This window comes from Taeniopygia guttata, chromosome 3, assembly GCF_048771995.1.
Source record: "Taeniopygia guttata chromosome 3, bTaeGut7.mat, whole genome shotgun sequence".
Lineage (NCBI taxonomy): Eukaryota > Metazoa > Chordata > Aves > Passeriformes > Estrildidae > Taeniopygia > Taeniopygia guttata.
Window position 1 is genome coordinate 54327083 of NC_133027.1, and position 16045 is coordinate 54343127.

Genomic DNA, 16045 nt, shown 5'->3' on the forward strand with positions numbered 1-16045 from the left:
TCAATTAATGGAATAGCAAGTCCAAAGTTTCAACAAAATAAATCGTGAATCAGACTATGCTTGTGGAGGGACCAAGTGCCCATCTCCCATTTACTTCAGTAGGAGTTCTGCGTGGTCAAGCCCTGAAATGTCCAACTGTTAAGTGTTCAATTGTTGTTATTTTTTTAGAGAAAATACTAATTAGTTTGATTTAAATTTGTGTAGGTCCATGCAGTGCTCTGCCTTTAAGCTAATGGGAGCTCCACAAGCTCAGAACTACTGCTAAATCAGAAAGTGAGCATGCTAAATGCCATCTCTGTTTGATTTCATGCAATACATGTATAGTAATTGATTAGCTTTAAACTCACTGCGTCTGTGACTTTCTGATACAAGGAAACAAAAGACTAATTAGTCAGCATAGGAATAAGAGCAGCTTTCAGCTTCACCTGGCAACTACTTTGACTGCAAACTAGCAAGACAACACAAAGTAAATTAACACAGCAAGAGACTTACAAAACATTGGATAACTTCATTAGCAATAACAAGATATGCCAACTATAGGATGGCATGATAAGATAAGGGTAGGTAATTTTCATTTTTCATGGCAAAAGATCTTGAGTCAGCAAGGAGCTTTCTCCCCAAAACCTGTTTGAAACAATTCTGTGCAAAAACAAACCACAACAAAGATGCTTGTTACTGCTGCATGCAAGCAGTGACCAACAGGCCTTCAACAAGATGCAATCTATTACATCAATTACAATATTCACATTACTGCGTGGCTCTGTGACTCCATAAAGTAGATTTGCATGGTTTCTTTTAATCTGTGGTTTGCCATATTCTCTAGTTTTCAAAATTTAGTATTTCCTCCTGCTTAAAATTAATTAATTTTTCCTTTTTTTTCATTTAATAGGAACCCATCCACTAAGAAAACAATAATGTCCATTTATGAATCATGTTCATATGTACCAAAAATATTGCTTGCACTGCCTTTAGTGGCAATGAAGGCCCAACTCTATCAAATGCAATTGCACAGCCAGAAAGGAGTAAAATGGTCTACCTCCTAGAGCATAATTTTGATTTTCAGATCAGATTTATTCACTGTTCACAAACAACTCTGTTGGTAGAATATGTTTCCATATGGCCAAATGAGGATTTCAAGTAATATAAGAAACAGTGATTTTTGTCCACTGCATAGAATAAAGAATTTTCTTTTTGTGCCATAGATTGAATTTGAGGTTTAATTTGCTTGGCAGAGCCTTTTTACCTGTAGGCCGTAATAAGTAAAAGTCTACCTGACTCACTGACAAAGGTTCATCTGCACTTCGATCGTCCGAAGACTTTGGAACTTCGAGTCTGTCGATGAAAGCCTGGAGCTCTTTCCTGAAGGCCTTCATCTGCGCATTGATCCGGTACAGAAGCTCGTGCTCACGTATTCTGCTGCCATCATCTTCCTCGTCCATCAGTCCAAAGAGGTCCCCGTTAGCCACATAAATCCTTGCCTCTGTGATGATGGTGCTCGTGTCGGAAATTAAGCGATCTATTGTCTTGCCCAGCCGCTCCGCTTCAGAGCGAATGTCCTTCATCTGCTGCCTGTCAGTGAAGCTTTTCTGCCACCCAGACGGCGTTGGATAAAAAGACCTCGTGGGTGTCAGGCACCGAATGTTGCGCACCTCTTCGGAGTCACTTTCCCCCCCTATGGGACCTTCCCTTTTGCGGTGAGGGGGGCGGGAATCATCATCACTCTCCTTTTTTCCTGCATCACTTTCCGCATCGCTGTCTCTAGGGCTGCCACGGATACCCAGATGGGAAGCCAAGTCGTATCGCTGCATGTTGGACATTAGGACTCTGTTCTCATACTGGAGCTGCATGACTTTGCCACTCAGCTCGTTGATTTGCATTCGTGCAGCTTTTAGCTCCTCCTGTAACGCTTCTGTCTTGGCATTATCGTGGTGCCTAGAGCTCTCATGGGCCCCAGACTTGTACTTGTATTTGTTCAGCTCAGCTGTTATGCGTTTGTTTTGTTCCTCTAAATCAGCTACATTTCTCCTCAGCAATTCTGTTTCATCTTCTACTAGCTGCAAATGCTGTCGTAATTCTGACAGGGATTCATTCTGCTCTCCCAGGAGTGGGTTAGTGGTCCCTGAGAAATCATCTCCTCTTAAATCATCAAGCTCTGCTTTCAGTCCTCTATTTTCTACTTCTAGTTCCACTATTTTCCTCCCGAGAATGTTAGCTTCCTCCTCCACAAGCCTCAGTCGAAGCTTGAGTTCAGCTTCTCTTGTGGTAGGTGGCCCACCTGCTTCACCTTTTGGCAAGGGACTGTCCAAATCCCCATAAAACGATCTGTATTTTTGCAGCTCGTGTTCAAATCTGTCTTTCTCTTTATCAATTTTAGCCATTTTCTTCCTCATCAAAGCTGCTTCTTCTTTGACAAACTGTAGCTGGCATTTCAGGTCTTCATTGTCATCCTTAGGAAAAAAGAAAAAGGAGTATTTGAAGAAACTTGAAGTCAAACAGAAGACGTCCAGTGGATTGCCTTAACTTACAACTACAATTGTAATTAATTGTGATTAACAATCACAGGTATATTGCTTTAGATACTATGATATTTTCCTGCAATATTTTTTCACTCCTCAATAAATTAAAAGAGGGGAAAATACTATTTTACTTGTGACTAAAATTTGCACAGTTCCCAGAAGTACCTTGGGGGGTGGGAAAAGGGGGCTTGTAAAAAACCTTATATTTTCTATGCTTGCAACATTATCAGACTACAGTGTTCAAAAAATCCTGAAGTCAGCACAAATAGAGGCTATAAATCTTGGGTCACTGTTTCTGCCATTTACTTTGCCTAAAATACAGAGTAGGTGAAAGCTGGTACATTCTGTTGCAGCACCAAATTTGTTTAGATAGTCCTTGAGATTAGTGGTGTCTGACTGCAGATCTGGGGTACAAGCTCTTCCATTTCACAGTATACAGGAAAACAAAAGGCAAAGCAAAAAGCAAGCCAAGTGCAAATATGTAAACCATGTACCCCATTTCCATAGTTCCCTGAAGTCTCCACATAGAAATCAAGGCTACAGCTACTTGCAGCATACCTCTGTTGGTGTCTGTTGAGACTTTTTTTCTTTTGGTAGGTCTTTGCTTCCTCTCCTCTTCAGTGACTGCTGCAATTACAACAAAAGGACATGCACTGAATTTTTCTAAAGGTATGCTAAAGATGTATATAATTTGTATGCCATTCATTTTAAAATCTAGCAAATCAAATGCAACTATAAATGAATTAATTTCTTGTAATTTTTGAGACATCAAATACAGAGGAAAGTTACCACAGCCCAAAAATGAAATAGCAATGACACACAAATAAGGTTTTAGTTTAATCAGCCTGTTACCTTTTTTATTCAACAAATTTTAAGACTAATGCACTAAAAATGTATAATATATGACAAGAGTGGTAAGAAAACGGGCATCCCAAGTGACAACTTACAGGTGGGAAAGCTGAGACAAGCAGTAAAACCCAGCTCCCCCATTTGATATTAACCCTGTTGGGGCCAGGGCACTCTAAAAAAAACCTTTGTCCTGGACTTCGCGGTAGGACAGCTGCATAAAACTGTGTCACTGAGATCTGTAGCTGACTCCAGTGTGCATCTACAAGCACACCTTTCTCTGTGTCCCACCCTCAGGCTTCGAGCTTGCAGTGTACTGCAGTCACACCTTCCTAAGTGTACACTAGGGACAAACATAGCTCTGTTCACTAGGCTTGTTCTCTTTTCAGATCATATTCAAGTAAATGCCTTTTAAAACTGCTTGGACTACAGAATTGTAAAGAGAAACAAATCATACCAGCTCAAGAACAGAAACACACAAACACCATATGAGTGGGATTCTTTGGTGTCCTAATATCTGCTATATAGCCAAAGAGAGTAGAAAAGAAGCTCCTGCTTTCAGAGCAGGATGAGATTGAAGCCAGCTAGTGTATCCAGCAAAAATCTTGTAGATGCTGACAGCAGAAACTTTGTTATGGAAAAGCAGCAGCAGTGGAAAAAAGCTGCCACCATCCCACTGGCAACATTCAATACTGATCATCAACAAAACAGCAGGAGAGAGGCACACGAATGAGAGAATATGTTCATACATAACACCCCACTTGCAGCTGTTCCCAGTTTTTGTGTTCTCCAGGTAAACTGTAGGTCCCAAGGCAGGACAGTGATAACCAACACCATCTCCTTCTGAGACTATGCTCTGGTGGAAACATCCTGTCAGAAACATACTCTTCCCTGCACCAGCCCAGGGAGAATCCATCTCCATCTAAAAGCTGTCCTGTTCCACAGACTGGGAATTAAAATATGTTCATAATTCTCAAGAAACAGAGTACAGTGGGTGGGTATGCTGCACATAACAATCCTGTGCACTATTTGCCTGCTGGTACTAATCATCCTCTTCCTTCTGCAGATCAAGTCTATTAAAAATTCCTACACTCATGGACTGCTCACTAAAAAGGAAAAGTTAATAGCATAGAAAGATTCACATGTAAATCAAATTTTTATGTCTCTTGTGGAAACATTGAAGGCTCTCAGTAGACCAAACATGAAACAAATCAAAGATCATAGCTAGATAGCAGGATAGCCGTAAAATACAGGCTTCTAATGGAATCCAGAAAAGACATTAAAATCATTAAATTAACTCATTTATCCCTTTAAGTATAACCCAGCAACTTTGGAATCCAGTCTACAAACAAAATGGTTCTTTTCCAGAGTCACCCACAAGTTATCCTGTTGTAGAAATGCTACATGGATTTTTAAAGGGTTGTTTTGTTGTTTTCTTTTAGAATTGGCAAGTTTATAAAGCCCTAAACTTTCAAAGGAGTAGGTTCCTCCTCTGTATTACCATTACTTATACCACTATGTATCGCCATTTCAAAAAAGCCTGTTTATTCAAATCAGTTTACACTGCAAATTTTTCCTTGTCTTGTATTTATGCCAATAGCACCCACTGATAATAATAATATTAAATAAATAAAGAAATAAAGAAGCTATAGCTAAACTATATTTCTGCTTTATTGCCTAAGTGCCTTTTGCTCACCTTGTTGAACTCAGCATCTCTCCAGAAATAAGGAAGTTCTGGAATGCTGGGCTGAAACTTCTTTTGTATCCTATGACTTTTCATAAGATAAGAGACATAAGAAAAAGTACTTTTCTAGGTTTGATGTGAAACTAAATCCCCCTGTTTTTCTCCTTTCTTGCTCTGATTTTTTTTTTTTTTTTTTTTTTTTGGTGTTCCTTTTAGTAGTCAGGATAGCAACATTCTAATTACAACAGTTGTGGCTATGTAATGATTAGGCACCACTTTCTATTCTGCTCTACTTGAATTACAACCAACTCTCCAGAGCTTGTATTGTTACCAAAAAATATCCCAGCATTTAGCAAATGTTTTATTGCAGAAAGCAATGAAGAAATGGACAATTCAATTAGCAGGATGATGTGGGTAAGCAGATTAGGCCCAGCTGGAATTGGTATGATCTCTTTTCATATGAAAAACAACATGAGACAATTTCTGATGACTAGAGGTTAAGATCTCACAATCTCAGCTGACGGAAAATATCCTCACAATCACAGTGTCCTACATCACATCAGGGTACTGAGGCAATGGCAATATCACACTAAACAAAGAATGGCACATATCAATAAGTATATTCTGCTATAAATATTAAATTTTTGCTATAAATACTACATTTTTGAGAGTTTCTTCAAGATGTGTATTTCAGAATTTACAGTGGCTACTCTTTCCACCAATTCTCTCAAACTTTGTACAGTGCAGTCTTCCAGTTCAATTTTCAACACGAAAAAAATTATTGCTGCTAATGAAATAAGCAATGAAATTCATCATAGCAAAATGGAAAAAAAAAATGTTCAAACTAACATATGGAAGAATAAAAAAATAGCAACTCAGACTCCTGCTTGCAAATCTTCATACTAAACCAAATCTGGACACTACTAAAATTGTCTGTACATTGTTGTCACTAAAAGCCACCTCTGCTGCTTTCTCAACTGTAGCGAAAAATGTGCTCGAATTGGTTTTGGGAGTTTGTTGTGAAGGAGAGTTTGTGAGCTCAGATAGTTTTTTTTCCACATAATTTAAAAAATCCTATTCAGAAGTGTCCACAGCCTAGATAAGACTGCAGATAAGGCTTGTATTAGATGCAAACCAGATCACACACAAAGGGCAATTCTGCTGCGGTGATCAGCAGCGTCAATTCTCCAGTGACCTTCACTGGAGTTTATCCAATGTCTTGCTGGAGATGCTAAGCACTTCTCAAGATGGCACAATCCTTCTCTTGCCAGCCCTAAATTGCAAGCCAAATGTGCAGTCCTAACATCACGTGTCATGCTCAGTGCTTCTCAGGTGGAAAGAGACCTGAAATCTACTCAGAGAATAACACAATACAGAGATAATTTCATCAGACTCTACTGAGTAGTAAAGCTATAAAATGAACTCAAAATATTCTAGTCTTATTCTAAGTTACAGTAAATATCTCAGCAATTAATAAAGAATCCTTAAGCAAAACCTACCAAGATTTTTCAAGATGCTTAGATTTGATTATTTCAAGCCTGATCTAGGGGTATATTATCTAAAAATCACGGTAGGCAACCATGGTAGGAATTCCTGACATATCAAGAGATTTATGTCTGCAGAGGCCTCATATCATCCTTTATTCCTCCTCACAGAACTGTGCAAAGGGTGTACAGCTTCTTGAATCTCCACGGCTACCACAAACCCTCTCATCTGCACAAAACTGTGCTGTACCTGGCTGTGGTTAGCTGACTCCTAAAACTGCTGTGACACATCTGTAGTGCTTTTGAAAATCAGGGTAAACTCAACATTTCACACTTTACAGTCTTGAAAAGTCGATGAATATTGAACAATTTTTGGGCTGCAAAAACTTACCTCTATGTGTCACAGAGTGACTATGACCAGGGAAATGTAAATTTTCCCTCAGCCTCTCTCTGCATTTTCCCTTAAATCAATAGGGCTGTGTAACTCATGGAGTTGGATCAAATCAGACACAAGACAGATTTTTTTTAGTTTTCTGCCACTGGGTCTAATGTAGTAAAAACGAAATTGACACTATCCATGTTGGCAAATTGAAAATTTATATTGTCCAACAACAAAAAAAAAAACAAACCCTTGTTTTTAAAATGTCTTCCTTATTCTGCAACTCATAGTGAAATTTGCCAGCAATTTGCCAGCTGAAGACCTTGGCTTTGTCTGTCTTTAGCACAAGTCCACAGAATTATACAATACTTTGCTCCTTCCACTACCATTAAAGATCAGAAGTCTTGAGTACTTCTGTATTCTACTTGCTTGCAAAATTAAACCACAAATAAAACAGAGGATAACTGAGATGCAAAAAAGCACAGCCTATCTGTCTGCAAAGCAAACACTAAACATATCCTTATTAGAGTCTTCATATTTCAACTAGTTTATTTAAAAAACATTGCTGAGGAGCAGTACAAAATGAAAACAATGTTTACTACTTCACTAAAGAGAGAAAAATGGTTCTCATGTAGTTAGTTGAATGACTTCATATTGTAGAAGAGAAAAGAGGATCTGGCCTTCAATATTTGTATTATTTCATTTGCATTTATTTAGAAGTTATTTCAGTTATCACTTTCAGATCCTTTACTATTATTTATCAATTAAATAAGAAAAAATACAAAAGGAGAGAAAATCAGAATCAATATTTGCACTTTAGAGAAATATTTTGTACTTTGAACTAAAACCACATTGTTAGAGCATATCATAGTAACCCTTGTGGTATAACTAGGTAAAAGCATTCTTTGCAGTGCATAACTGAAGCAGCATATTTATGCTTCCATGACATTTGCTTACTTCTTTTCCTTATTCAAAAAAATGACAGAAGATGAAAGACTGCCTTTTCAAAGCTCTCACTACATCCCGGTCAAATAGCCATACAAACTGATACTGTGCTTTCTGTGATTACACACTCTTTCATCCACCAGGGTATCACAAAACAGTGAAAGCAATTTCTCTGAGGAGGAAGAGATCTTCTGCCATTTGAACCTTTCAAAGATGGAAGAGCTATACATGGTTATTTCCCCAATTTTGACCTCTTATACATGGAAGAGCTATACATGGTTATTTCCCCAATGCTATCCAACCAGGCTTTGTTATGGATGCAGAAATCACAATCATCTTACACTTGACTCCCTCATCTTGAAATGCAAAAGAAGATCTCACAACATCATGAATATTTTGAAGTGCAAGTGCAGGAATAAGTTATTGTACTGCATACTGATGCTAGTTACACTTTTCCTAGGGCTTCCTAAGTTGGTGTTTATTTGCCAGCTCTGCTATTTGTCTATTCTGAGAGAAGAGATTCAGTCTTTTTGACAGAGTTTGCACAATGCCTAGTACAATGCACAGCTCCAGCCTTTATCTGGGACTGACAGCACGACAGACAGCACATCAACATAGTTAAAATCACTACCACATAACAATAGCAATAATCACAGGCACAGATATGTATATGGTAATTTTGAATTAAATACATAAGAGATTTCATCAAATGTAGAGTGTTTTTTCTCACACCTAGTACCACATGCATAGCTTTTCAGTCTTCTTAGAAGGAGATCTCAGAAGAGATTCCAAATAGATTTTTCAAGAGAATGGGAAAGTGCCAGCAACCAGATGAAGTTCATTGCCTTAATTACACAAATGCATATATATTAACCAGAGTGTAGTTACAATATCCCAACAAAAACGATTTGCATCAAAAACGAAAAGTAGTGAGAAGAAAAATAAGAATGATTCTGCATGTAGTGTGTACCTCTACACTGCTTGCTGGAAATGTATAAAGAAGCCAGTTCTGCAAAGTTGTGGCTGATCACACAGGTCCATTGGTGTTCATGCCCATTTGATACTCAAGAGTTGCATTAAATGCACAGACAACGCTTACAGTCCCTCACCTGGATTCACAGGGTGGGACAACATCAAACACAGGCACATCCATGTGCATCTGTAGGCACACAGCAGAGAAAGGAGCTTTGAAGCTCACCCTCTGAGACTGCACTTCTGACAACTTCCACTTACAGGAACATCTCATAAAAAAAAAAAAAAAAAAAAATTTAGCATTCATTTTAAAAGAAGGAAAAATTGAAGATGAATTCGGGTAGGAAAAATTCTGAAATCAGCATTTGGTCTTGAAGCCTGAGCAGTGACCAGAAGATTTTCTGTTAACATAAGAAAGAAATCCAGCTATTACTTTTCAGCAATCACTACTCTGCCTCTGACTATGAGGAGGAGTCTTCTGTTACTCTTAGTGTCTTCTTTTGTCTGTGTTTACTTGGGGAAGCGCTTTTGTAAAGCTAACTCTTTGTAAATTGGCTGAAAAGTATTTTCTGTAATACGACATATGAGGAAGTTTCAAAGGTCTTAGGAAAGTTTGGTCATTGAAAACAGAGGATCAGACTGCAGTGCTCTGAAGTTACACCAGTGTGATCCAGCCACAAATTAAATACATTTTGATGAGCAGCTCATGTAAAGAAGGTGCTCTAGTAAAAATAAACCATGGAGACTAAGAGCTGAAATGGAAGGAAGGTGTTTTATAAGTTTGCACAGCCCCACACCTACTTTTCTCACTCTGGTACCAGTCTGATTTGATATAACCTAAACCTGGTTAGGTTATATCCAATACTTTTCTTGGTATTTCAACAATGCAAAAATGGAGATGAGGGGAGGGAGGATATTGCAGCCCTGGCTAGAGCAGCATGCCCAGCTGCTCCACTGTAATATGTAATATATGTTATAAAATAATTTGTGGTAAATGAAATTAAAAACCACAGCATTTTGTATACTAAAACCAGTGTCAAGCAACAAGCAAGCTAAGGGATAGAAATTCAAAACACCAGTGTTACACTATCACCAGAGATGTATATTCCAAAGGATTTGTCATCTGACAAGACCCCAGCTGGAGGCATTTTTGGTAGGCATCAGCAGCCAACAAAGTGATAAAGATTCAAACACCAAGAAGACACTGTCTCCAGAAATGTATATTCCAAGGATTTCTCTTGTCTGACTAGACCCCAGCAGGAGGCATTCTGATAGGCATCATCAGAAGTTTATCCTGGAAATTTTCACATGACAGGATTCCAGCAATTTTCCACCAGTTCCGGGAAAACGCTAGAGAAGACCCCCTTCCAAAGCCCAAGAAACTTTATAGAAATGGACCCCTTAGAACTGAGCCTTAGAGACCCACGGGGACTTTGGTGTGATAGAGGCCAAGTCCTAAGTCTCCCCAACACTGATCCCCTGGCTCAGAGTCAAATCGCTTGTAGCCCTTTTTTTCGCAAACTTATACTTTGATAATTTATAAATTTCTTTAATTATTAAATCAGAGCATTCATTTGCAACATTCACTAACTTCAAGAAGCTTGTAAGACCTTGATCCCCATGTCACTTGATCCCCATGTCCTGTCCTCCGAAATAACGACTCTTTCTCCTAACTGAAGCTTGCTCAGGTACTTATGGTTAACCAGCAAGGGAAGGAGCTGTGACTCTCAGTCTGACTTAAAACCTTAATGTATAGATTGACCTAAAACTATTATTTAAATGTTCCCTTTGCTAGAAATGTGAAAATCTCATTCTGAAAAGAAGCTTGACAGTCTTCCACTCATTATAAATATTTGATCACTGGAATGTATTTTTAATTAGCTACCATGAACAAATATTTGACTCTTCATCATTTATCATAAATGTCACTGAACCAGCAAATCACCTGCAAATTAATACCACAGCAGCCCTAATGGGGTTATGCAAGAATCAATTCTAGGTCCTACTCTAATTAACATTTTTTCTTACTAACTGGAAAGACGACCCATAAAAGAAAAACAGGATAAAGACTGCAGGGTAAAGGTTGGAGAAACACTAAATATTGAAAAAGAAGGTCACTGGCACAAACCTTTGTGAAATAAAATAATACCAGTTTTAATATTACTAAATATGAAGATACAGATGTAAGAATGAGGAATAAAAGCTATGCTAAGACAACAGAAGAACTGCCTAGAGAATAGAGAAGATCTCTTGAAAAGCCACATCTCTGAAGAGAACCTGCAGGGTGATAAGACAATAATCTGCTGAAATTATATTGAGGTGTAATTTTGTGACCAAAAGGTCTATTAATATGGGACGTAGATATCAAAACTGATGCTTGCTGTGCAGTAACTAGAAAGGGGGTACCTCTCCACAGAATCAAACCAGCCTCAGGCAAATGGAAAGATTCACTTCCAAGAAGTGTCTACCTTTCTCTTTTGAGAGAGGTCAATTCCTAACCGAGGTTAAATGCTTAGTTTTCACATTGCTAAATGATATCAACCCTAAGCATGAAGATTAAAAAAAAAAAAAAAACAACCAAAAAAAAAAAACAAACACAACAAAAAAAAAAAAACCCAACAAAAAAGCCCCACCAAAACATTGATGCTGGACTCTTGAATTTAGCAAGACAGAAAGAAAGTATGCTTCCTGCCTCGTAACTAACTTTCAGCAAATTTAGATGAGAAGGGAGGTGCAAATTTTTACCTGTTCCTGGGACAGTTCAGGAAGAACTGTGGTAGACTGTCCTCAACAGTCAATTTTTAACACAGACCAGCACCCTTTTCTGAAAAGTAGGTTCCAGCTTGAATAAAATAGCTGGGGTATTTTATGACCTGCATTATTCAGAAGACCAGACTGGTTTACTGTATAAGACAGTTCTGTCCTTGTAATTTCAGAACACATGAAACTTGATCAAAATTTGGAAACTGAGCAACAACACTCCTAGAAGCCCATCCCAAGAAAAATAAACCTCTGAATGTATTTATATGTATCAGCAAAGCAATAATCCATTTCAAAAGTCATTCTGGACGACTGTACTGACACTCCTAATTAATCATTTAATCAAAGATTTAAACTGCTAGCATCTGTAAATTTAAAATAATTTAGACCAGCCTGTAATTTAAAAGACTGCTGGTAATCAGGGTAGTTGGATGTCATCATCAGTCATGCCTTGCAGGGAGGTAGAGTCCTCTCATTTCAGACAACACTGAAGGAAACAGATGCATGGCAAAGACCTTCTAAGTGCAAGTACTCATCTGTGACCTAGGCAAAGGGCTTTGCTGTTATCCTAGCTAAGCTAGCCAAAGTCAATTAAAACAATCATGCAACCAGGATCAAGCAAAGCAAAGCAGACTTGATACCTGCAGGTTTTATTCTACACATCTTGATATATGCAGTTGTTAATACTAGCTATGAGGGGGAAAGGGGGGAAACCACATCATATGTCAAAAAATATAAGCAGAAAAAAACACTTCAAAAAAGTACACCTACACATCAAAGAGCTCAATCCATTGCTATTTACTTCAAAATAAGAAATCCGATACTTGGAACTCTTAGCTATGAAACATTATCAAATCTGAATTTCTCTAATGCCAGGATGCATTTCTTGATACTGTGAACACTAAAGTGAAAAAAAAAAAAAAAAAAAAAAAAAAAAAGCCCGAAACATCAAAAGCCTAGTGCTCTTGTTCCTGGCTAGCATTGATTCCATATGATTCAGAAAAGCTGCTGAGCTGATCCCAGAACCCAGCACGCCCATAGCTGGGTATTCCCCCTGTCAAGTGACACATATTACAGCATATAGCTATAAATGTGTGTGAATGAGAGGGTCTAAAAGATGACAGGATCTAAAAGAAGAGGGTCAGAACACGCCATCCTGCTCCCTGAAGTGTCATATTGTTCCAGGACAGTTCAGAGGTAAAGCACAACCAGCACACTGCCAGTTTATGAAGAATCAGCTGGCTGCCTTGAGCAGTGGCTCACAGAAGCCATTTGCTGGAGTGTTCCCCAGCACTGTATGTGTACAATACTTCCCTTGTTGCACTTTGTTCTTCCTGCCTTGCTCCTCACTGCACGTGAGGTATGTGCCTGATGGAGAGTTCAGCGCTTTGCACACAGACACACACGTGTACAGCTGTATAACACAGAACACAAGGAGAAGCACAAACCTCTGTGCAATATCAGTGCCACAGGGAAAATGCCCTGCTTGGCAGCCTGTAGCTGCCTCAGATCCCCTGTTCATTCGCTGTGTTTTGCCTCAGGTAAAAAAGTCTGCTTGGACAGACCCTGAGCTCTCCTGTTTAGCAGAAGTAACCTGAAAACCATTTCCCTTCTCCCTATTCAGAAGTGATGTTTTCTACCTCTCATATGCTCCACTGCAAAATGGAAAAATAGATTCTGCTTGTTATTAACAAGAAAAGATCAGAAGAGCGGAGGCTGAAAGAGACCTCTGTTATGACCAGCCCCCACAACTGGCCTCAGCAAAGCACCCTGGCACCTCCTCAAATGGACAAATGTTTTGAGTCATTAATCATTTAATATTCCAGTCTCTCACAACCTCTGAAGATCTAGCCCACTGCCCCCTTCTCAGAGCAGAGACAACTGAAGCAGGCTTCTCAGGGCCATGTCCTGTGTGGTCTTGAACTTCTCCAGAAATAGAATCTCCTTCCTCTATAGGCAATGAGTTCAGTGTTTGAGCACCTTCACACAAAAGTTTGTTCTTGTCCTATGACTGAACACCACTGAAAAGAGTCTGCCTCCTTCTTCTTTACATCCTATCAGATATTTCATAGAAACACAGATTTGGGGCCTCCCCAGACACAGTGCCCCCAGGCCCAGGAGCCCCATTTCAGCTCAGTCCATGCTTCAGAGACTGCTTGAGCTGTGTGAGATGCAGTGAGTCTGTCTTTAGCTCAACACAGTTGGTCCTGTCACCAGTCATGGACACCTGTGCACTGGTTTTCCAGCTGAACCTTAGATCTGATTCACCACCTTGAACCTGACTGATAATCTGGATTTCATAACCTTTCATTTCTAAGTGGACTGCAGGCAAACACAAGTGACATTATAAAGCACTTGCAACAAAACATTGTTAGGTTGATTTTTTGGGGGTTGAATATGGGTGATGGCAGGGAAAAGGACACGGGAAGATGTTTTTAAAAGAGAAGGACCAAGCCCCATCAAAAGGCCAGAGTATCACACTAGATCTTTTGTATCCTACTATGAGCCCTTAGGATACTAGTTAACAAACAGTATCACTTCTTCAGGAGAGCCGCACACCAGAAGTTATGCTTGCTTCTCTAGGCTTTTCTGATTCTGGAAGCACTGGGAAATTTATGCCAGACACCTCAGTTCTCAGAACCACTACTCTGAAAAAAGTGATGAACAATTAGTACTGAATAGTAAATTTAGAAATTCCTGTGATAGCTTTATTGTATGTCTCTGCTGTCCATGTTCCATTTGAGGTCCTGCCAATTTGTTTCACCTGTTTTTACACTGGAAACTGCACTGAGGTCACACCCTGAGGGCCCATGACATGTTCCAGAACAGCCATCTGCACTGTGACAGGACAAGGTTCCCATCCTTATACTGACAGCTGTGTTCAGCCAAAATGCAGAGCAGCACGTACCTCCCTCCGTGGTGCTACTTCCTATTTATTCTCCTAAAGCCAGCACAAACTACCTACAGCTGTGAGGCTCTGCCAAACTCCTGTCAGGGGCACCTGAAGGATGCATTGGGAAATTCCATGTGCAGAATAACTGAAAAATCTATCAGGCTACAGAGTTCTCTGGAGGTTTCTGAAACCATAGATTTGCTAGAACATCCAGAGAATGTAAAGACAGAAAATTCTTTACATATGGGGTTTCTGAAAAGCTCAGTTTAATACTACGAGAAGGATAGCCCTGAAACCAGCAATGACCACACACATTAAACAATAACAGAGCTATGGCAACTTTTCTTTCAATCTAAAACACGCTCATATTTGACCTGTATCAGCACATTGCAAACACTCTGTTATTTCAGCTGTTTCTTTGAAGGGACAGGTGCACTTAAACAGGACTAAATACAGTGGTAGAAGAGACAGAAAACATGTATAACTATTACTCATCAAAGCCTTGGCGGGACTTCCAGTAATACGATGACATTTGGTGTACATTGATTCCATACAAAAACATCTATCTAGACCTCTGGCTCAGCACTTAGAAAATGTCTCTGTTCTCCCTCTATAAAGCCTTCCAAGTAAGAGAAAGCAATTTTGCAAAGTCATATGGATTTCCTTTAAATCTAGAGAATCCTGCCTACATCTATTTTCCCATTCATGTTTTTTTTTTTTTGTACCAGTAAAAAGATACTGAATTTGTCCTTTCTATCATGCAATCTCTTTCTTTACGGTATAAAGAAATCCTACATAGTGTCTTATAACAAAAAATAAATTTTCCACCTGCCAAAAACGAAAAAATGAGCAAAGCAAAAATGTGAGCTGGAATTTGAAAAACACAATGTATTATTAAAAAAAAAAAACAAACCCAACAGACAAAACCAATTTAGGCAAAACAACAGCAAAAGAACCAGGGTGGATTATATGCTGTCTCTGATACTGTGAAAAATAACATAATAGAGCTAAACAAAAATCATCTAAACAAGGGAGCTCATTTTTTTTAAGTGACCTGGCAACTTTTTGTTTCAATTGAGCGGTTAAGTTGGTACCCTTAAAATTGCATATAGGGACACTTGAATGTCCATTGAGTAAAGCAATACCGAAATTGGGAAATACAAAAATAAAATTTTTTTTCTGTGACTGAGGACCATTAAAGAGCTGTCTAATATTGTATTTCCCAGACTTTCCTCCATTTGTTAATGTGGAATCATATTTTGACAGCCTTAGTGAGGTCAGTAGTGAGGCTGCCTACTCAGCAAAGAGATAAAAAAAGGTTTTCTTTCTCCTTTATAGCTCGAGGAATTCATACCCCAAAGTCTGTATCAAGAGAAATACATTTTTTACTGCCTGCCCTATGGCGAGTCCATGCTCACACACAATTTTCTCTGATAACCAGTTACCATCTACCACCTGCTCCACAGTTCCCACCCTGTCCATTACTTCCACAGACAACTGGGCATGCCAGGTGATTGCCCCCTGCCAAGTAATTCCCAGCAGTAGGAAATCACATGGCAGCAACAG

The 16045-nt window shown here is 39.0% G+C and overlaps 1 protein-coding gene across 5 annotated transcripts in view; it reads right to left on the reverse strand.

The window, feature by feature from the left end:
* MTCL3 (MTCL family member 3) overlaps positions 1-16045 on the reverse strand; it is a 31957-nt gene that overhangs the window by 327 nt on the left and 15585 nt on the right. For 3 of the 5 annotated variants that reach the window (XM_041715151.2, XM_041715156.2, XM_041715157.2), the window contains 2 exons: positions 3075-3143; positions 1272-2447 (listed from right to left, as the gene is read on the reverse strand). In XM_041715151.2, coding sequence (XP_041571085.2) covers positions 1272-2447; positions 3075-3143 — 1245 coding nt within the window. Of the gene's footprint in view, positions 1-150; positions 640-1271; positions 2448-3074; positions 3144-16045 lie in introns of those variants that run through there. The other 2 variants (XM_072926857.1, XM_072926858.1) reach the window with 2 other exon arrangements.